This window comes from Podarcis erhardii, assembly GCF_964252035.2.
Source record: "Podarcis erhardii genome assembly, chromosome: 7".
Classification (NCBI taxonomy): domain Eukaryota; kingdom Metazoa; phylum Chordata; class Lepidosauria; order Squamata; family Lacertidae; genus Podarcis; species Podarcis erhardii.
The window spans coordinates 3,344,835-3,367,085 of record NC_138511.1 but is presented as its reverse complement, the minus strand read 5'-3'; the positions used below and the strand labels follow the sequence as shown (position 1 = coordinate 3,367,085).

The 22,251-nt window shown below is 48.5% G+C and overlaps 1 protein-coding gene across 1 annotated transcript; it reads right to left on the bottom strand.

Annotated features, from left to right (window-relative positions):
* Positions 1-1,931: 1,931 nt before the first annotated feature.
* On the bottom strand, positions 1,932-17,672 carry ACTR1B (actin related protein 1B). The gene is made up of 11 exons (XM_081871556.1): positions 17,524-17,672; positions 12,982-13,046; positions 12,728-12,803; positions 10,532-10,657; positions 8,828-8,952; positions 8,198-8,414; positions 7,245-7,337; positions 6,789-6,963; positions 4,800-4,861; positions 4,379-4,419; positions 1,932-3,930 (listed from the first exon to the last, which is right to left on the bottom strand). The coding sequence occupies exons 1-11, from the start codon at positions 17,569-17,571 to the stop codon at positions 3,828-3,830; spliced, it is 1,131 nt and encodes a 376-aa protein (XP_081727682.1). The 5' UTR covers positions 17,572-17,672; the 3' UTR covers positions 1,932-3,827.
* Positions 17,673-22,251: the final 4,579 nt, after the last annotated feature.

The window sequence follows — 22,251 nt, the reverse complement described above, 5'->3', positions numbered from 1 at the left end:
AACCAGTTTGATAGCACACTAATGCAAGTAGATAAATAGGTACCACTGTGGCGGGAAATTAAACGTTTCCATGTGCTCTGGCTTGTCAGTGTCCCGTTGCACCAGAAGCGGTTTAGGCCTGCTGGCCACATGACCCAGAAAGCTGTCTATGGACAAACACTGGCTTCTTCGGCCTGAAAGCGAGATGAGCACCATGCCCCGTAGTTGCCTTTAATTGGACTTAAACATCCAGGGGTCCTTTACCTTTACCTTACAGACCAATTTAGCCTAGCCTCCAGGAACCAGGAGGAGAAAATGTGCTAGCTAACTGATCCAAGGCTGGGAAGCAAGCAAAACTTGGTGGGAAAGTGACCCATGGCTTCAAGGGAACAGATTAGTTGGAAGAGTCATTGCTGACGCTGCTTGAAAGAGCAACTTAGGTTTGCGTGGGTAGATGGTTGCACTTTGGCATCCAGCAATATATCTTAAGCTCAAGCCATTTCCCCATTTCTCTTGCTTCAGAGAACATTCTCCAAAATTATGACATACTTAAGCAGTCCCTATGGAAGATTGAAAACATTCTTCATTAAGACTGGGTTCTTGGCCAAGCATGTGGAAACTTGCTGCTGGTCACATTAACAGTACAAGCCATCTTTGTCTTGTAGGGATTGTTCAAACCCTAGTCCTGCATCAAGATTTCTGCAGTATTCAGCTGGGCTGTTCCAGGAAGGCCACATTACCACCCCTACAAAAGAGAGGTTCCCATGGCTCATGCATGTCTCGGAGAAGCCCCTCTCCCATTACTTATGAAGAAATCTTTCTAAAGCTCCATGAAAATACAGGTTCCTTTCCTTCAAGCAACCCTCCCTCTTTGTGTCTTCATTAGAATTCTTCCAGAACCACAAAAGCAGAGGATGTATCTTGTCTAGCACAATTTTCCTCATTTGTTCCTAGTTTCCTTTTCCCAGTAAAGGGTTTTTAGGCATTTTTGCCCATGTGAACATCTCCGTCTGCCACAATATAATCTATGCAGCTTGGTTTGAAACTGCATATAGCCTATCACAGCTGTAAGAGATTCTGGCTCCCCAGCATGTTTTCCACATACAGTAGCCTATGAAGCTGCTGACAAGCATGAACCCCTTTTAATAATAATTTATAATAATAATTTATTTGTACCCCGCCCATCTGGCTGCGTTTCCCCAGCCACTCTGGGCGGCTTCCACAGAAAACAAAAATACACTAAATTATCACACATTAAAAAGTTCCCTTAAGATGTCTTCTGAATGTTAGGTAATTGTTTATCACTTTGACATCTGATGGGAGGGCGTTCCACAAGGCGGACGCCACTATCGAGAAGGCCCTCTGCCTGGTTCCCTCTAGCTTTGCTTCTCGCAATGAGGGAACCGCTAGAAGGCCCTCGGCGCTGGACCTCAGCGTCCGGGCAGAACGATGGGGGTGGAGACGCTCCTTCAGGTATACTGGGCCGAGGCCGTTTAGGGCTTTAAAGGTCAACACCAGCACTTTGAATTGTGCTCGGAAACGTACTGGGAAACGTACTTTTAAGCAGTTTACACCAAAACACACCTTTCATATGTGTAGACAAGGCTTTTGTCTACACATATGGTTGTATTTTCACCTTGCTTTCTCTTCAGCAGTTCAAAGCAGCTTTTTACCTGTTTTGCGTGCAATGTCTACTGAAAAGGCAGAGGGATCAGTATCGGATATATGTAGAGCCATTTTGTCCATTAGCCACCTATCTCTTGACCTCAGTCCTTGCTCTAACCCTTCACCTTTTCAAAAACATGCACTGGTAAATTTATCCCTATGTGTTCCTAGTGTATATTGGGGTCCACAGAAGTCTCCTGCCTGCGTTCTTGTATGCACTGTTCCCAATTAGTCACAGTAAAGACACCACACCACCTTTGAGCAATGACAGCAGTCTCAGACCCATGCAAAGCCACTGGCTGTTAATTTATAATTATTACTATAATGAATTTACAAAATAAAAATACAGGCAACTGTGTTATTGTACATTGCAGCCCGAGGGGGGGGTGTATAGTGTTTTGGAGGGTGGGGGGCTTTGCTCTTGCCTCCATTTGGTATAAGATCACGATAGGTCGATAAGATGGAGAAGCCAATATACACACACTTGGAGGGGTGGAGCCATGGGCCCACCAGTCAACAGGGGGTCTCTTAAATTAATTCATTTCCTTTAAAAAAAAGTTTTTAACCCTTTCCAGTCCAAGGCTACAAAGAGCATCTATCTTTGCAATGCACCTGGAGTCAGCAGAAGGCAGCTGAGTAGCTTCTTGTATATACTTTGGCTGCCACAGGACAGTCCTCCTCCCATGTTCTGCAATCCCACGCAGTGCGATTCTCTACATACCCAGCATGGCCTGGCAATTTTTAATGGAACAGCAGCAGAATCGGGACCTTAGGTCAAGCCTATGCACATCAGAGAGTCTCTGAACAAGGAGGCTCAGCCACCGTTTCCTACAGGGAGCAGAAGGATAAAAGGGGTGCAGGGAGAGGGGAGTACAGCCCAGCGAGAGGAGCAGGCACTCCCAAGAGGGGCAAGCTGGAGATGCACGGCGCACCTGTAAGTGTGGTAGCTTAAAAGACAGACAGGTGAGAGTATTCCTCCTTATCTTCCCGCTGACTCGGACTCCAGCAGAGTGCTAGGCCTGGAGAAAGGATTTGCAGGCCCCTCCAACTGTGGTCATCCCATCCTGTCTTGTCCAATAGCCAGTTCGCAACATTCTCTTGCATGACATGAGCAGATCAACTCTCTCTCAAAAGGGGGAAGCACAGACAATCTTCCTCCTCCTCCTCCTCTGCCATCACAGGTAGTCCCTTCGAAGCTGGCTAGGCCACACTGCAGAAGCCACCAGGCCCAGAAGATGTTGCGGCTGGACTCTTCTATCTCCTGCTGCCTCACAGACTTCTAACCGAAACTAACAGCATGCTGACCCTACTCCCCTGGGATTGGACAGGGCAGAGACGGTGGGGAGAGACCCCTGCCCTATTTCCCTTCCTATACCTCTTCCTCCAAGAGGTAACCAAGATCCTCTTTCTTACCAAATCTGGCAGTCCATGAGAGCGGGGCGGGTGGGTTGCCCTGAGGCAAGAGTTCCTCAGCACTCCTTGAAACACCTGGGCACTGAGCCCTGAGTGAGGCCCTGCCAGGAGGACCTCTCCGAGAAGCAGGCTGAAGACTGCTTGGCAGACACAGCCACTCAAAAGGCAGGGGAACTTGAGGGGGACAATAGCACCTCCTGGCCTACACCTTTCCTATGCTTTAGGCAGGCAATGCAGCTGCCCCAGGCAGTCACATTAACAAACTGATTTATTCCTTTTGGGGGGCATCTGAATGTTTGAGATTTCCGCAACAAACCGTGGAGCAGGCAAGCAGGCACCTTTCCCCAAGGGCAGGGCAGCCAGAGGCCGCACAACAGCTCCCTGCTCAGGGGAAAAAACCAGCCTTCCTACCAGCTGACAGGCACAATGAGCACCAGGTCAAAGCAGCAGTGAGGCTCATGGAACAGATTAGAAAGTGGAATGGAGCTTGAGTTTCCTTCCTGGCTGGGGCCGCTGCCCTCCTCCACCACAGCCAAGGCCTCGAAATACAGCTGCACCTCCCTCCCAAGGGGGTGCGTGCTAGCAACATGCATCGGACAGGGCACTAAGACAGGAAAGCGTGAGGCCTGGGAGGAAGGCAGGAATTGGCCCCAGCCAGCAGGGATGCAGCAGCCCTGGACAAGTAAGGGTTAAGAGAAAAAAAGACACAACCTGGATGAGTCGCCCACAGGCACCAGCTGCCCTGCTGCTGCCCTGCCCCCCCCCCTGCCCTAGAATGTCTTCCGATGGATGGCCCGGCTCCCGTCCTCTTCATACTCCTTCTTGGACACCCACATCTTCTTGAACGTGTCCAGGGAGGCGAGAATAGAGCCACTGTGGGGGAAAGAGCACAGAATCAGCAGGCCTGGCCAAAGGAAGCAAGGCATGCAAACAGAGGAGAAATGAAGGGCCCGCCCACCGATGCAATTGCCGCACAGAGAATGCCCACCAGAGATGGTATAACCCTCGCTCCTGAACCAGGACACACGGCTCCACTGCCACTCACAACTTGGAGCCAGTTCATTTTCTGAAACTAACCCAAGCACAGGAGAACTTTCCAGATGGAAGAACAGGAGCTGCCTCACCCAACCCAAGTTCATGCTGCAGTATCAGGCTCCCTGTGCTGAGAAAAAGCCTCTACATCACAGCCCTCTGTTTCTGTGGAGGCCTCAGTGCACTAAGGACAACTTGACCAATTTTGTTAAGCCCAATAGGAGCACCTGATGTGAGGTGCCAGAGGGGTCAGGGGTTGTTTTCATCCCTCCCTGCAGAATGCTCTTACCCAATCCACGTAGAGTATAATCTCTCCTGAGGTGCAGAGATCTGCAAGGAAGAAAGCACAAATCAGAGACATAGCCTCCGGGGAACAAGGGTACATGTGCACACAGGAACTGCCCTTCTGAGCACCAGAGCCCAACCCCTCCTTCCACTGGAACATCACCTGCTAAGATGCAGGAAACACATTATTTCAAACATCTGGAGAGCCTTGCCTTTGTAATAAGAGAATGCATCCTCCAGTACAGAGCTTAGCAACTTAAGAAAATTCAGACACTTTGTGTTTCCCTTTAAAGAGCGAGTTGCCAGCCTTCGTTATGGAGAGTGTATTGGAAACCAGATCACTCTGCTCCTCCTGCTCCTCCTCCACCCACCATGGTCACTGCACACAAACTGCCTTGGGGCCCGGAGTTCCTCCAAAGCCTCACCTTAATTTTGACATCTTTTGGAGCAAGTTTCTTCACCTCGCTGAGCAGCCGGTCTCCAAAACCTGAGGAGTTGAGAGACAAGTGAGGAAGCTTAGAGTTCAAGGCGCTGTACCATAGAGGTCAAGTATCGACTACATTTCATGTTGGTACATCCCAAACATCAGTGCCTCATCGTTCCAATGCTAATCCCAAAAAGGACTGGACACAGTTAGCTTTTCAGCATCTCTTCACAGCAGAAATGTCCCCGTCCTTCCGCCCCTTCAGAGGCCAGGTGGTGGTGGTGGCAACTTTTGTTTCCCTGGCCAGGTTTGGCAGGCACAAACTCTTCTTGTCTAGAGCTCAAGTGAAGACCTTATTCTCCGAGGCTCTTTGTGAGTGATGGATGCAAACTGCTTTCCATGATTGCTTTCTGCTATTTTATGGCTCTTTTTTATTCTTTGTTCCACCTCCCATCCTTTAGAAACTGTTTTAATGCTTTGTTCTGATATTCTCACGAATCACTCTGAATGTGTTATATAAAAAGTGGAATAGGTATTGTATAAATAAAGTAAACACACTCGGAATCTGTAGAGAACAGGGCCTGGGGGAAGCCACAATTCTGATTCCCAAATACGACATTGAACTTGTTTCGTTAAAACAAAAAAGCCATTCACTCTCTGGCTTTCAGAAAGGGAAAAGAAAAACTAAGACAGTATTTGCCTAAGACACAAAAGCCAGAGAAAGCCTGGATGGCGTTTCTGGTAATCACTTCCCTGCATCCCACAAAAAATATTAATATTGTAATAGGGACACTGCCCTCCGCTTGGGGCAATTACAAACTTCTTGTCTTGCCTTAACATTGATTCACATGCAGTTAGATGAAATAGACTGTAGAATCCTGATCCAAGTTTGCCTGCATGTTTGTATTGTGTGCATATTCATTCCTATTCATGTACTAATATTTAGATATTTATCTAGTATCCCTGCACACTTTGGGTATACTGTATACCCTGCCCCATTTAGCAGCTCGGGTGCCCATGAAGATCTACGAATCTCCAATTTAACTGCTGTGTTGGCAGATTCTGCTATATGACAATTCACTCTGGGGAAGCGGGTGGGAAGCTTTTGAGTCCCAGAAGTTATTCACAATTAGCTTCCATCCAAAGTTAACTGGGTTAATTTGGCCTCCACTGGAAACCTAATGTTCTACATATGCTCCTCCTCGCCACCACCTTTGGGTGTGTGGAACAGGACTCCTTTATCAATAGTGTTAAGTAATTGCTAGGGCTCCTCACAATACCAACACTATTCTTGATTTGTAGGAAACGCCAAATAAATTGGGGGTAGACCAGTAAAATTGTAGTTTTTAACACCCCTCCCTCTTCCAGGTTAACACATCTTCCTGAAGTCATCTTGCTTGAAGGGTTCCAAGATCCTGGTGCTTGACTGTCTGCAATGTACACCTGTTTTTCAGGGCAAAAATGGTCCTCCAGAGGACTGGGAAGTGCAGAGGGGACTTGGATATGTACTGACACAGGAAGAAGCAGAGACTCATCCCAAGAGTTACATGCTCGGCTGAAAGCAGGTCATGAGACTGGGTGTGCCAGAGGTTTTAACAGTGCAAGCTTTGAAGCTTTCACACAAAACAGGGCAGCAAGAGAGGGAACAGAGGAAGACTATTGTCAGAAACCCAGCCTCTTAATATCAGCACTTTGTCTCCTACACATATCAAGAGCTCACTGGAATGATACATGCTTTACATGCACAAGGTCCCAAGTTCCATTCCTAGCATTCCTCAGCTAAAACAGATCTCATGCAGGATCTGACTGGCAATGGTTCTCCACAGTCTCAACCAGAGTTCATTCACAGGCTGAGAACCTTTCATTCAGGCCTCTCCCAATAAGAATAGACCATATGCAGCTAGTTGGACTACCTGACAATTCATGGTGTGAAGCAGCCTCCTCTTTTAAGACAAACAAGCTCTCTACCTCTTCTGGGGAGCCCCCATACCTTTAAAAAGTGTAGATCCTCCAGACAGAACAATATTCCCAAATAATGTCCGCCGCAGGTCCATGTCAGATTTCTGAATAGCAAATGCTAGCACTTCATGGATCCCCTCGCTTTCATCTCCTATTAAGTCCGGCTGGAACAGCAGCTCAGGGGCTCGGAACCGGGATGGACCAACCTGCCAGGAAAGCCACAGTGCCAATCAAAGTAGGGCAAGGGGACAAATAAGCTCTACTTCAACCCACAACAGCTACAGCATTCAAAAGACAGTCTTTTTTGTCACTAGGGGGTTCTGCAAGACTGTGAGAAGTTTGTGTCAACCACCTTCTTGTACACAGCATGAACGTTGCAAAACTTCTCCAGAAATAATTGCAAACACATCTACTGCAAAATGCAATGTGAAGATGCCCCAAACCTCAAGATTTCCTGCAAGACCCCTTTTCCAGTTCAAAAACTTACATCTAAAGTGCTTCCATCAGGCAGCGTGTATTGCACCTTCTCTGTCTCCAGGGCCTCATCCTTCTGAGGGTTGATGGACAAGTAACAAGCTCTCTGCAAGGAGGAAGGCAGCATGTGAGGCAGCTGGGTACTGGAAGCCACTTGCTAGCAGCTCCACCCACCCAGGCCCACAGCGAGCTAACTGGACAGAGGACCAGAATTCAAGCCTCCCCTCTGCAGATGCACTTTCGATCATGACATAGACCAGTTATCTTGCACAATCTCATACTACAACCCAATCCAGGATAGTTCACCCAAATTAGCGAACTATCCTGGTTTTCATGCTCTCTGCAGACAACAACATTGTCTTATTTTATGGACAGCATGTAGCAAATTGCTTCAAGAACTTCCTAGCTCCTGCATTTGTCTTCCATGGCTACAGCTCTGAAAAGCTGTATACATATACCTGAGGATGGATACAGAATGTGTGAAAAATTGACTACAGGTGGTCGCACTGCTTAAGAAGCACACAGTTTTGACTCATTAAACTCAAGAGTTGCTTGCCTCTTCAGTATATGATGGAAATGTCAAAAAGAAACCCCTGGTTCATCAGAACTTTTCTCTTTTAAGATCATTGCGACCTCAGATGTAAACTGAAAATGCACTAGTTTAAGAACCAGACTTGGTACCATCTAGCTGGGAAGACTGTCATAGCACTGCTCAACCATATCCTCTTTCTGATTTACAAGGCTCTTATGGAACATTCTCTGAAGCAATCGGCCAGTTACTGCTCCAATTCTACAGAGGAGTGTTTAAAGACAGGGGAACTAGATTTTTAACAATTTAGAGGTCTAGTCCAGTGTGCTGCTCAGTAACCAAAAACACCTTATTTAAATCCTAGGACTGTCTCTCGGCAGGAGCAGGATATCCCCCCTCCCCCATGGCAGGCATGTATTCATCTGCCCCAACCTCACCTCCTTTATTGTCTTCACGACTTCAAACTCAGCTGAGGTGTGGAAGTCATAGCCCTCTTTCCGTAGCAGCAGACGGAGGTAACGGGAGACGTCTCGCCCAGCAATGTCTACGCGCATGATCGAGTGAGGCATGGCAAAGCCCTCGTAGATGGGGACCGCATGTGTCACTCCATCCCCTGCGTCCAGCACCACCCCTGTAGTGCGGCCAGTGGCGTAGCTTAGAGAGAGAGAGAGCAGAGGCAAACAAGAAGGGTAATTAGTTCAGGACTTCTTCAAACAACTATGGCATGCGCTCTCACAAGATGCAGTAACGGCCACCAATTTGGATGGGTAGAAAAGGGAATTAGACAAATTCATGACGGACACGGCTATGAATGGCAACTAGCCATAACAGCTTTCTACTGCCACCGTCAGAGGCAGTATGCTGGGAACTACAAAATGACTAAATGAGCCTTTGGCCTGATCCAACAGACAGGCTTTTCCTATGTTCTTAGTCTGGCCATGGCCCTCCAGAGCACAGGAAACAGCTTAGGCTCAGAAGAGAAAAGTATCCAAAGTCTTCTGGTCATCACAGTGAAGCAATGCCAGAAGCAACCACCTCCCCAACCCTCCAGCAGGCTGGATACTCACAGGCTGAGGACAGCTTGCATGGAGATGAAAAGAGCTGGAACGTTGAAAGTCTCAAAGAAAACCTCGGCGGCCTTCTCTCGATTTTTGCTGGGGTTTAGCGGGGCTTCTGTCAGGAGAACTGGATGCTGGAAGGAAAGCAGGAAGTGACAGTCGTGGGGAAAACTGGCTGAATGCCCACATGCTATTCACTGGAGGAGGTCCACACACTCTTTCCTGGTAGCCTGCTCCAAGTTCTGCTAAGCTGCCCTCACAGAAGCCCCTTCAGGAAGTGATGCTCTGGTTTTACTACTAGAAGCTGTTGGCTCCTAAAATGATACACACATTAAAATGCTAAATGCAGCACATCCATTAAAACTGAGGAAACTGTTAAATGTTCTGTTGACCTTTCTATCAAACCGCTCTTCTTCAGGAATAATTTGATCCACTGATGTTGCGGAATACAGTGTCCCTCCCTCCAAGGCTCCTCAACTTCCCAGCAGACCTGCATCACAACAGCCAGAAGTGTGGGTGCTGCCTTTCTTCAGGATTAGTAAAGAACCAGCACAAGGACCCAGAGGGTGAAGCACCTTCATATCTGCCCACCCCAGAAGGAATTCAAGGTTTCCTTCTGAGAATCAACTTGCAGGGAACGACAAACATCTTTCCAGGGATAGGGTGAAGGTTTAATTATCTTACAGATAGGTAGCCGTGTTGATCTGCCATAGTCAAAACAAAAAAAATTCCTTCCAGTAGCACCTTAAAGACCAACTAAGTCAGTTCTTGGTATGAGCTTTCGTGTGCATATCTGAAGAAGTGTGCATGCACACGAAAGCTCATACCAAGAACTGACTTAGTTGGTCTTTAAGGTGCTACTGGAAGGAATTTTTTTTGTTTAATTATCTGTTGAGATATGCCTCTAGTTCTTTTCCCCTTGAGTTAAAGAGATTAAAAGTCCACAAGTTAAACACAGAAAATTAAGAAATTTGGCGTCTCCTTGACAGGCACCAAAAAAACACCAGCCAGAAACTATTTTCCTAGGAAGGGTTAACAGTCATAGGCCTGGAAAAAACCAGGCATGCCAAGCTCCCAGAGGGACCACCACATTGCTGATGCAGAAAGAAGCTGGACTTTGAATGCTCATCAAGCAGTCCTCCGTCCCCAACGTGAGCAAGACTGCCTCCTCAAGGCCTCCTGTGGTCGGAGAGGTTCGTACAGAAGAAGGTCCTCCTCAAGGCATGAAGGATCAGACTGTGAAGGTCACCCAATGGATCAGTAATAACACTCTCCAGGACTGACAGTAGAAGATAGTCACCTTCCAGCCACATCTATCCCAAGGCTGCCTTTTGCCTCAGAGATTGTGCAGGCTCACAGCTTACAGGTGAAAGGGATTTCCACCATGTTTCCCATGACCCTATTTTGGCAGGAGGAGAGTCTGAGAGCATCATCACTCATGTTTCCTTTTGGCACTTTACCAGGCTCCGAACTGGGAAGCAAGCAAGAGAATCACAAGCCAAAGCAGCAGTACTCAACTTACTATGAGGAGGGGGGATGTAGATTTCCTTAATGAAATCCACACCTCACCCCTGGACTGCCTGCATTGTAACTGTCTAAAACAGCAGCTAAGGGGAAGTGTCACATAAAGGTACAGCAAATGCAATTTCCCAGCCCCCCACCTAATGCTAATATTCAAAGGCTGGCTAGAAGCATTGTTCTTGCAACTATTACCTCTTCTGAGAACGTCTGCAGCTGATCTTTGGAATAAACATACTGCCAGATCCTCTCCATGTCATTCCAGTCCCGGACAATGCCGTGTTCCATGGGATACCGGATAGATAACAATCCTCTATGCTCCTGCGCAAGGAAAGAGTAAGCAATGTGTTGGAGCAAGAGCATTTTCATCAGGAGGATAATGGCATGTCCCCGGTACTCAATGGCTTTGGGGTGCAGTATCACAACCCACAATGCTTCTGTGGGGGAGCCTGCCCCTTTGGGGATTTCTAGCTTGCTGGACTCAATGCCTTCTTTGACATACCGAGTGACACTCCCTCTGGTATGTCTTTCCTATAGAGTTTACATGTGTCCTCCTGGTTCTCTGGATGATGGACTCAAGGGCATCCTGATCAAATTTGCAGATGACACCAAACTGGGAGGGGTGGCTAACACCCCAGAGGACAGGATCACGCTTCAAAACGACCTTGACAGATTAGAGAACTGGGCCAAAACAAACAAGATGAATTTTAACAGGGAGAAATGTAAAGTATTGCACTTGGGCAAAAAAAATGAGAGGCACAAATACAAGATGGGGGACACCTGGCTTGAGAGCAGTACATGTGAAAAGGATCTAGGAGTCTTGGTTGACCACAAACTTGACATGAGCCAACAGTGTGACGCGGCAGCTAAAAAAGCCAATGCAATTCTGGGCTGCATCAATAGGAGTATAGCATCTAGATCAAGGGAAGTAATAGTGCCACTGTATTCTGCTCTGGTCAGACCTCACCTGGAGTACTGTGTCCAGTTCTGGGCACCACAGTTCAAGAAGGACACTGACAAACTGGAACGTGTCCAGAGGAGGGCAACCAAAATGGTCAAAGGCCTGGAAACGATGCCTTATGAGGAACAGCTAAGAGAACTGGGCATGTTTAGCCTGGAGAAGAGGAGGTTAAGGGGTGATATGATAGCCATGTTCAAATATATAAAAGGATGTCACATAGAGGAGGGAGAAAGGTTGTTTTCTGCTGCTCCAGAGAAGCGGACACGGAGCAATGGTTCCAAACTACAAGAAAAAAGATTCCACCTAAACATTAGGAAGAACTTCCTGACAGTAAGAGCTGTTCAACAGTGGAATTTGCTGCCAAGGAGTGTGGTGGAGTCTCCTTCTTTGGAGGTCTTTAAGCAGAGGCTTGACAACCATATGTCAGGAGTGCTCTGATGGTGTTTCCTGCTTGGCAGGGGGTTGGACTCGATGGCCCTTGTGGTCTCTTCCAACTCTATGATTCTATGCACTCCACCAGGATGCCGTTATCCCCACTATATCAGTGCTGTCTGCTAAGACCTAGCACTCTGGTTTGCCCATCTTGGCCAGGAGTCTTCTAACCTTAGAGCTTGCACACATCTGGACAGGCTCTCTCTTCCAAGTCTCTTGCATTTTAACTGTGGTGCTTTGGTCTCTCTGAGCTGCCATCCTGTGCCCCTGCACTCACAGTGCCTTGTTCTATGCCACCCCATTTAAATTTTCATCAATTTTATGTTCTTCATCCTAAGGGAGATTTGTTCTGAGCCAGACCCTCCTCCGCTCCTGTCAGCCCCCCACCACACAATGCCAATCAGTTTTAAAACTGCTCTGCCACCTTTTTTCATTTTGGGCACCAGCAGTCTGTTTTTATCCTGGCTCAAGTGGAGCCTGTCCCTTTTGTACAGGCCTGGCTTCCCTCACAATATTCCCCAATGCCCAACAAATCCAACTCCTCCTCTCGACACCACTGACTCATCCACTCATTGAAACTACAAAGTTAGTCCTGCACATGGAACCAGTAGCATTTCAGAGAAAGTTACTTTGAAGGTCCCAGCCTCCATCATCCTACCAGCGACCTAAATTTGGCTTCCAGGATCTCATGACTACATTTTCCCATGTTATTAATACCAACATGCGCCACTAGCTCCTCCCCAGCACTCTCTACTAGGCTATCTAGGCAATGTGCAACACCCACAACCTTTGCAGCAGGCAGGCATGTATATCCATCACACTCCCAATTATCTATGTTCTTAATGATCTTTCTACTTTAAGTGGGACTTTGTTAGCTACAACCCTACGGGATGAAGGCTACAAAATGTTTCTGTCAAACGCAAAGGGAACACACACAAAATAGGGAGTCAACACCCCCCCCTCCCCCCAAACACACACAGAGGCAAGGTGGACTTTACCTCTGCTTTGGGTCCAATGAAAAGGTCTCCTTCCAGCGCCCCAGCCATAACCCGGACATGTTTTGGACGGCCCACACTGACAAGAAAAAAGAGACTGGTTATCTGTCTACACTGCCAGGTTGAGTGTTATGAACCATGGCAAGTGAATTTAAAACAAAACAAAAACAAAGCCTCACTAAGCACATATTGTCTTCAAAAACTACCACACTTTATTATTGATGAGGCAATCAATCAAATATCACAGCAACACTCACTAGTTTGGGAAGCAGTATTTGGGGATCTGATCTCCAGCAAAACCAGCCTTCACCACACCGGAACCCTGAAGAAAGAAGAAAAACCAGTTAAGAGAGAAAGAGAAAAGAATTTTCAGTGCAAGACAAAGTCTGAGAAACATTTCCTAAAACTCATGAGGACTGACCAGCAGCCATTACTTCAAAACTTACACCATGAGCTCCGTTCCTCTTTTGGGTTTAAGCCACCTTTCAGCTTCTGTTTAGTTCCTGAGTCACCACAGATTGAAAGATAACATGCACATAACTTGCAAAGCACTTGAGGCATACAAATGCCTCACATAAGTCCTTTCCTTCCAACATTACCAATGGGAAGGACCATAACTCAGTGACTGACTCCATGCTTCACACAGCATGCTGAAGTCCCTGGAATCTCCAGTTACGCAAAAGGCTGGGGATGATCATGGCCTGAGAATCCAGAGAACATTACTAGTCAGAGATGACAGTTCTGGGATATGAGGTATGAGGTAGCATCATGTTTTTCATGAGTAGGGCTTAGTACCAAAATTCCTAGCCTGCTGGTAAAACCAAACCACTCTGTAAAACCAAGGCCAAGGCGCATACCAATTACAACCCCATGGGGGCATAGACTGTGGCCGCCCACAGCTTCCTCCAAGCCAAATTAAAGGCAATTAAAAGAGGAAGGGCTGAAGACAAGATTAAGAGATCTCAGATCAGAGGTCTGCCTCCAAAACCCTGGAAAGCTGAGTTTAAGTCCCTGATTAGATGGCCCTCTGGCCCCACTCCCAAAGGGTCAAAATCACTGCTTCATCTCAGAAATGTGGAAGCCAAGGCAGAGGGAGTGCAGGGAAATAACTTCCCATGGCGCAAGAATCCAAACCAAGAATAGAAGTTGAGCCTGATTTTCTTTCAGTCACAAGATCTGCCTCTTATTTCTCCAGGCCAATGACAAAGATTCCCAATGGCTGTGTAGAAAGGCAGCCAGTCCCCCCACCCCGGCCTAGTGACAAGGCCCACGATTCAGCACCTTCTATGAATGAAAAGAGAACAAGTGCCCCCCAAAAGTGAATAGCGGTCAGTGAAAAACCCTACTGTGCCCATCCTGGAGGAACATGTAGCAGCTCAGCTGACTAGTCTTGCCAGCCTCCAAAAGCAGCTATGAGGCTGGGCTGCTCTCATTCCTGTTCCTAATTATTTCTTCGCAGCATGAATAAGCAAGTCTCTTTCACAGACACACCCCAGCAATGGGCATAAACAGGCCAAAGACCTTTACACGGAAAACAGTCCGAAGACAAGAGCTATCGGAAGACAAGAGCCATCAGCAAAGTCACTTTCCTAGAAAATCCAATGCCAGACACTTCTTCTGTGTTCCTCCTCTTCTTCTACTTGTACTTTTATCCGAAAGGAACATGGGGAGCCTGGAAACATTGCAGACAGGGAATTCCCCAGGCACCTTTCCATTCCCAAGACTATGAACGCTCCTACAAGTTATATCTTCAACAAACATACCCCCAAAGAGCTAAAAATAGTTTTTAAAAGAGTACAGAAACAAGTTTAAAAGCAATAAATACAAAATTAATACCGAAGGCAGAGAGCTTTTTGTCTACCTGGAAAACTTTTCAAAACAAAAACGTCTTCCATTATTTCTGGAAAGTACAGCTAGTGAGCACATGTCATCTCAAAGCTGAAGAATGGACTCCAGATGGCAGTACTTTGGAAAATCCAGAGTTTGGTCAGTATATATAAGGATTCTATCAGGCAAAATTTGCCTTTATAGTGTTGGAAACCATCGCTAGACAGCCATCAGACAAAAAAGAGTACGTCCACAGTTTTGCCACCACATTACATCGCATCTCCACCTCTGACAAGATTCAATACCTACACAATTTTTCTCCATACATGACATGCATATGCAGTGGAAAATTTTCTGTGAAAACAAATCCAAACTGGAAAATTTTCTGAAAATATTTCCAATCTTTATTTTTCTGGGGTACATTTTCCATTCATAAGGTCTTTAGCAATAATGAATAGATGATAACTGCAAATATAATCATCATCATCATCCACCCATCTGACTGAGTTGCTCCAGCCACTCTGGGCGGCTTTCAACAAAACATAAAACACAGTAAAACATCGAACATTTAAAAATTCCCTATACAGGGCTGCCTGCAGATGTCTTCTAAAAGTCATATAATTGTTTATTTCTTTGACATCTGATGGGGGGGGGGGCATTCCACAAGGAGGGGCCACTACTGAGAAGCCCTTCTGGCTGGTTCCCTTTACTTCTCGCAGTGAGGAGCATCTCAACCAGGGTCACTGAAAGTGGTTGATATTGACCCCTCTAGGAACAATGGGGCTATGCAGGGTTTGAATAAAGACATTGGGTCTGGAATGACCCTGGGGTGGAAAAGAAGTTGATGAGCTATGGTGCAAAAAAATCAGAAATTCAGAGTCTCAGAAATAAAGGGAATGGTATGGTATACAAGGTATGGTATCATTATTTTTTGCACTTGTTTTCCTTCTTTATTTTTTACATATTATGATTCCTACAAACGGTGAATGCAAGAGTAGTAAGTGACAATATAGTTAAGCCTTCAAGTAAGCTGGCTGAGGTGACCTACCTAAGTGGCAGATTTCCGGCTGCCATTTATATTGTGGGATGTGACATCCGATGCTGCTCAAGCAATGGGGCTTCACCTTCTTCTCCTCTCCACTTGTCTCCCGTGTGCCCTCAAAATCTGCTCTGGATGGCTACAGCAGTGTTTGGAGGGTTGAGGAGGTGGGAAAGGATAAATTCCCACTGCATGAGTGGAAGTCCACTCCCACAATGTTGGGTTCCACCCTCTATATTCTTACAAAGTGTTGGTGCTGACCTTTAAAGCTCTAAATGGCCTCGGCCCTGTATCTCCACCCCTATCATTCTGCCCGGACACTGAGGTCTAGCACCGAGGGCCTTCTGGCGGTTCTTTCATTGCGAGAAATGAAGTTACAGAGAACCAGGCAGAGGGCCTTCTTGGTAGTTGCGTCCGCCCTGTGGAACGCCCTCCCATCGAATGTCAAGGAAATAAACAACTATCTGACTTTTAGAAGACATCCAAAGGCAGTTCTGCTTAGGGAAAATTTTTATGTCTAATGTTTTACAATTTTTTATGTGCTGTAAGCCGCCAAGAGTGGCTGAGGAAACCCAGCCAGATGGGTGGGGTATAAATAATAAAATTATTATTACTACTACTACGAAGCTGTATGCCGGCTCCCTTGGCCAATAAAGCGAGATGAGTGCCGCAACCCCGGAGTTGATTGTGACTGGACCTAATGGTCAGGGGTCCCTTTACCTTACTACTACTACTACTACTAATATGGGGAGGAAGGATGCTGCTAAGAATGCCAAGCGCTAAGAATGCAAAGTTACTTTTAGTCCTAATCACCAAAAGCTAGTATCAACAACAAAGTTATTACACAACTTAATAACTAAGCATGATAACTTCTTCACAGAATGTGCTGTACAACAGCAGTAACGGCAACAATAGCACTATAAGGAATGGTTTAGTAATGATTGTTAATACAATTCAGACTTAAGTATTATTTTGTAAAACAAACAGAAGTGCCATGACAATCCTCCAGATTCAATTCCAAGAGCAGATATTGGAGTTCCAGTTGTGAAGACAAAAATCCTAGATCCTTCTTAGTCCAATTCTCTCTCTCCAGACTTTCAGGCAGAGACCCTTTCCAATCATTTGCTAACTTGATCCTTTTAACAGGAATTCAAACCTGGTTTTAAAGAATGCATGTAAAGCAAGGGGTTTCCCAACACTATAAATGCAATTTACTGTCTTAATGATTTTATGTGTCTTGCTTACCTTGAAAACATCTAAAACAAAAAATAAATATGTTACATGACCATGATGGCTATATGCCATTTTCAGGATCTGAGTCCCCTAAACTGGGGAACCGGACTTGGGGAACCTAAACTGGGGAACCAGCACTGGGGAACCGGACTTGCTTGTTGGCTTGAATAGAAAAGCCCGGGGCAGCCCAAAAGGCGGCTCCCTCAGACATTGGGGACTACACCTCCTATCAGCCCTCACCCGCAAATGGTCCGGCCTGATGGGAGTTGCAGTCCCACCACATCCCCTTTCCCCCTCCCCGGGGAGGCCCTGGGCCTGATCTAGCAGATGCTGCTGTTCTTGGGTCTGGCGGGCAGCGGCTCCCGGGAGGGCAGCGGGGCCCCGATCCTCCCGGGCGGGAAAGGTCCTCGGCTCCTGCTCTCCTTGGCGATACTCTCTTCGGGCAGCAGCAACAAGGCCCTCCATCCCGCCCCCCCCCCGCCCCCACGGGGCACTGAGTAACAGCAGCCCGGGCTGCGAACAGCGCCTTTTCCTTTGAACGGGGCCCGACTGAGGGGGGCTCAGGCCCGCGCCGGCCTTTCGGGAGCCGGGCTCGTCCAGCCGACTCAAGGGAGCAGGGCGCCCGGGCCTCGCCAGCGCAGGCCCCCCGGCCCCACCCGGACCCGCCGCCGCCGCCGCCGCCGCCGCCCGCCCCGCTTACGTTGTCAATCACCACGGGCTGGTTGGCGATGATATCGTAGGACTCCATGGCCGGGGCCGCCGCCGCGGGGCCAAGCCGGGCCCAGGACTCCGCGATGCGCCGCCGCCGCCGCTGCCGTGGCCCGGGAACCACCACCCAGTGCGGCGCAACCCAACCCGCTGCCCGTGTCCGCCGCGGAGGGAGGCGGGACCCAGCGTCGCTTCACGCTCCCTCGCCCAATCGGAACCCCCGACAGCCGCCAACAAGCCGGAGAGGCGCCTGCCCGGGTGCGGCTCCGGCCTTGACAGCTGCCAAGCTATTGGCCCGCTCGGCTGCGAGGGGCGGGTCTTCCGCATCAAGCTTAGCGGAGCGGGCACGCTGCGGGAGGGAGGGGGGAAGGGGGAGTGATGTCATAGCGCGGCTCTTAAAGGGCCAGAGGCGTCGCTTTGCTCCCCGCCCTGATCTGCCTGAGGCGAGGCTGCATTGGGTGTTGCGGCTGCCTCCTCGGAAATAAATCCCGGGGGGAAACATAAGGGTTTCCTTTCATGGAAATAGGCTGAGGTCAGGATTGTGAATGGGTAGTCGAGTGAGCTACTGCTTTACCGGCGACGCGCTCACACGTTACGTGTTGATGCAGCCCTTGACAAAGTATAGATGATAAAGGAGGTCAGCGACAGGTCGCATTCTCACAAAAAAGAGGTTGCCATGGCTAAGATGCAGGTCACCCAGTGTTCGTGTCCGCCCCCCCCCCCGCAAAAAGAATAACCATCAGAATCGGCTGCACCGGCCAAAGGCCCCTCCATCGAGTCCAGCATCCGCTACTCGGAGTGGCCCAGCAGGTGCCCGCGGGAAACCCGGGAGCAGGACACCAGCACAAGAGCAGCACCCTCTGCCTGGTTCCTTGAAAGCCCCCTCCAAACTCTGATACCCCATTTTTAAATACAATATACTCCCATAGAGACTCCTTACACCACGCTTAAAACCCAAATCGCAATTGGGTAGAAACTGTTTCTCAGGCGGCGAGTCCTGGCCTTTATAACCCTGGACCTTCTTCCAAAAGGCAGAAGCTGAAAGAAATCATTTCCAGGGTGCGCACTGTCCTGCGCTATCTCTGCAGCTTTCTTATGGCACCTGGAAGCGTAGATTTGATCCAAGGTGGGAAGAGGGCACCCAATTATTCTCTCCGCAGTCTTTACAACCCTGGACAGCATCTCCCCCCCCCCCCCCCACCATGCAGCTCCCAAACCACACGCACAGACCATACGTTAACACACTCTCCACAATACAATGGTAAAATGCCATCAACAGGTCCTTTGAGAGATTGTTTTTCCGGAAGATTCTCAGAAAATATAACCTCTGTTGTGCTCTCTTCATCAGGTCTTTGCTGTTTTCTCCGTATTGGCCTGAATATAAGCCACCCCCCCCGCCCCAATTCTGACAGTTAAAGTGAAGTTTATACGCGCAACCTTACGGTGTGCAGCCAGGAATGCGGGGCAAACAGTACCAGGAGAACAGCAAATCAGCGCCCGCCCCACACGTAGTACCCCGTCCTCTCCCCCAAGGAAGACAGCGAAGAAAGTGGAAAGCCGCCCGCGACGCAGTGCACCTCCCCCCGCCTAGTATGCACCCAGGAACAGCGAGCAGCTTATATTCAAGTATCCCCCCCCCCCCCCAGTTTAAAAGGTGAGGCTTATATTCAGGCCAATACTGTATGTTTTTATGCATTTATTTTAAAAAATAAATTATATGCCGCTGTATCACAGAAATAGATCACAGCTATGACATGGCTCCCCAAATCAACACAGACTGTGGAAACTTCACACTGGACTTCAAGCGCTGGACTGGCATTGTGTGCCTCCCCATTCTTCCTCCAGACTCTGGGTCCTTGGTTTCCAAATGAGATGCAAAAGCTGCTCTCATCAGAAAAGAGATTTGGGGAGCCATGTCATCAGCTGGTGTTGGTCCACTGTGCTTCATTAAGTCCAGGGTCAACACAGCCATCTACCAGGAGATTTTGGAGCACTTCATGCTTCCGTCTGCACACGAGCTTTATGGGGATGCTGACTTCATTTTCCAGCAGGACTTTGGCACCTGCCCACACTCCCCAAAGTACCAAAACCTGGTTCAATGCCCATGGGATTACTGTGCTTGATTGGCCAGCAAACTCGCTTGACCTGAACCCCATAGAGAATCTATGGGGCATTGTCAAGAGAAAGATGAGAGACATGAGACCAAGCAATGCAGAAGAGCTGAAGGCTGCTATTGAAGCATCCTGGTCTTCCATAACAGCCCAGCAGTGCCACAGACTGAGTGCATCCATGCCACGCCGCATTGAGGCAGTAATGGATGCAAAAGGGGCCCAAACCAAGTACTGAGTACATATGCATGCTTCTACTTCTCAGAGGTCCAATATTGCTCTATTTGCAGTCCTTGTTTTGCTGATTTCATTTAATATTCTAATTTTCTTAGATTGTTAATTTGGGGTTTTCATCAGCTGTACACCATGATCATCACAATTATAACAAATAAAGGCTTGGCATATCTCACTTTGCATGTCATGAGTCTATCTCATATATTAGTTTCACCTTTTAAGCTGAATTACTGAAATAAATGAATTACTAAAATAAATGAAGGCCCTCTGCCTGGTTCCTTGTAACCTCACTTCTCGCAGGGAGAGAACTGCCAGAAGGCCCTCGGAGCTGGACCTCAGTGTCTGGGCTGAACAATGGGGTGGAGATGCTCCTTCAGGTATACTGGGCCAATGCCATTTAGGGCTTTAAAGGTCAATGTTAAGTTGTGGGCGAACATATCAGACAACACAGCGATTCTTCAAACAGCTCTTGTTTATTCAGAGGTCAGAACAGAACTGAACTGAAGAGCTCAGTCAGCCTGCTTATATAGAGCTCCAGAACAATGTAACTGTAGCAACTTTCTAAAACTATCCAATCACTCAACACCACTTTCAATCCTTCATTTGCATAAAAACTTTCCAATCACTGAATGTCACTTTCAATCCTCCATTTGCATAACTATCTACAGTATCCCTCTGCTGGCCCAGGGTGAGAACTTCAGTACATAACAGTCAACACCAGCACTTTGTTTTGTTTTGTTTTAAATAATATTTATTCAAAGTTTCAAAAATACATACATACAATAAAAAACAAGAAAACACAACAGAAAAATGAAGAGGAAAAACTCAAGAAAAAAAGAAGATAAAAAAAGAAAAATGCACCTCCCATATTACATCTTTTCATTTGCTTGTTTATTAGACCTTCTCACACCTCCCTTTTTGTATTCTGACTTAATTCATTGTTTCAGCGAATTCTTCCCATATTTCTCAATTTTTATTTACCGTATTTTTCGCCCTATAGGACGCACTTTTTCCCCTCCAAAAATGAAGGGGAAATGTGGGTGCGTCCTATGGGGCAAATACAGGCTTTCGCTGAAGCCTGGGGAGCGAGAGGTTCTCGCTCCCAAGGCTTCAGGAAGCTCTGCGCAACCCTCTGGAGCCCGGCGCGAAGCCGCGTCAGCCTCCGGAGGGTCGCACAAAGCTGCCTGCCCTTCCGGGTTCCGTGCAGCTCTGCGCATCCCTCCAGAGCCCGGCGCCAAGCCGCGTCGGCCTCCGGAGGGTCACACAGAGCTGCCTGCCCTCCCGGGGTCCGCGCAGCTCTGCACAACCCTCCGGAGGCCAGCACCAAGCCATGCCAGCCTCCGGAGGGTCGCGCAGAGCTGCCTGTGCTCCCGGGCTCCGTGCAGCTCTGCGCGACCCTCCGGAGCCCGGCGCCAAACCGCACCGGCCTCCGGAGGGTTGCGCAGAGCTGCCTGCCCTCCCGGGGTCCGCGCAGCTTTGCGCATCGCTCCGGAGCCTGGCGCCAAGCCACGCCGGCCTCCAGAGGGTCACGCAGAGCTGCCTGCGCTCCCGGGCTCCGTGCAGCTCTACGCGACCCTCCGGAGCCTGGCGCCAAGCTGCGCCGGCCTCCGGAGGGTCGCGGAGAGCTGCCTGCCCTCCCGGGGTCCGCGCAGCTCTGCGCGATCCTCCGGAGCCTGGAGCGGCTTGGCTTGACCAGAGGGGCTCCCTTTTGGGAGTCCTCCGATTCACTGGACGGACTCATGGACAATCTTGGGTCATTGTCATCCTCTTCCTCGTCACTCTGGAATCCTTCCCCCTCACTCTCTGTCTCCTCCCTCATCTGCGTCTCTCTCCCTGAACCCCTGACATCCATCCCCCCCTCGAAGCCCCCCCTTCCCCCCTCCCGGCCCTCGGAGGCAGGTCGTGGGAGCCACAGCTCCTCGGAGGTAGATGCAGGATACAGTTCGTTTGCTTCAATGTCCTCTGCTAGCAGCTCGGTGTATGTGTGTTCGAATGCGGGTTCTTCACCCAAGATGTTCTCGGCTCCCTCTTCCATTGCTACTTCGTCTGGTGCTGCCTGCCAAGGCCCCGTCAGCCATTTCTTGCGCCAGTCGTCCTCTGGTTGCTCGTCCCACCAGTAAGAGGGTTCTGTGTCTACCCCCGAACACGATCCCCTGGGCGGGCTTGATTCTGGCGTTCTCTCCTCGGCGGAAGAAAAGCCCCTGAAAGTACTGTCTGAAAGTGTGGGCGTAAAGAGCCAGTCATCAAAATACTCGGCTGGCATGGGTCTATGCGGGAAAAGTGCATGGAACTCGTCTTTCAGAAGAGGTTCGTCTAAAGCGTAGTCCGGCACCCAAATATTGGCACTGGCCGGGGTACCCTCTCTGGCTAGAAAGTAT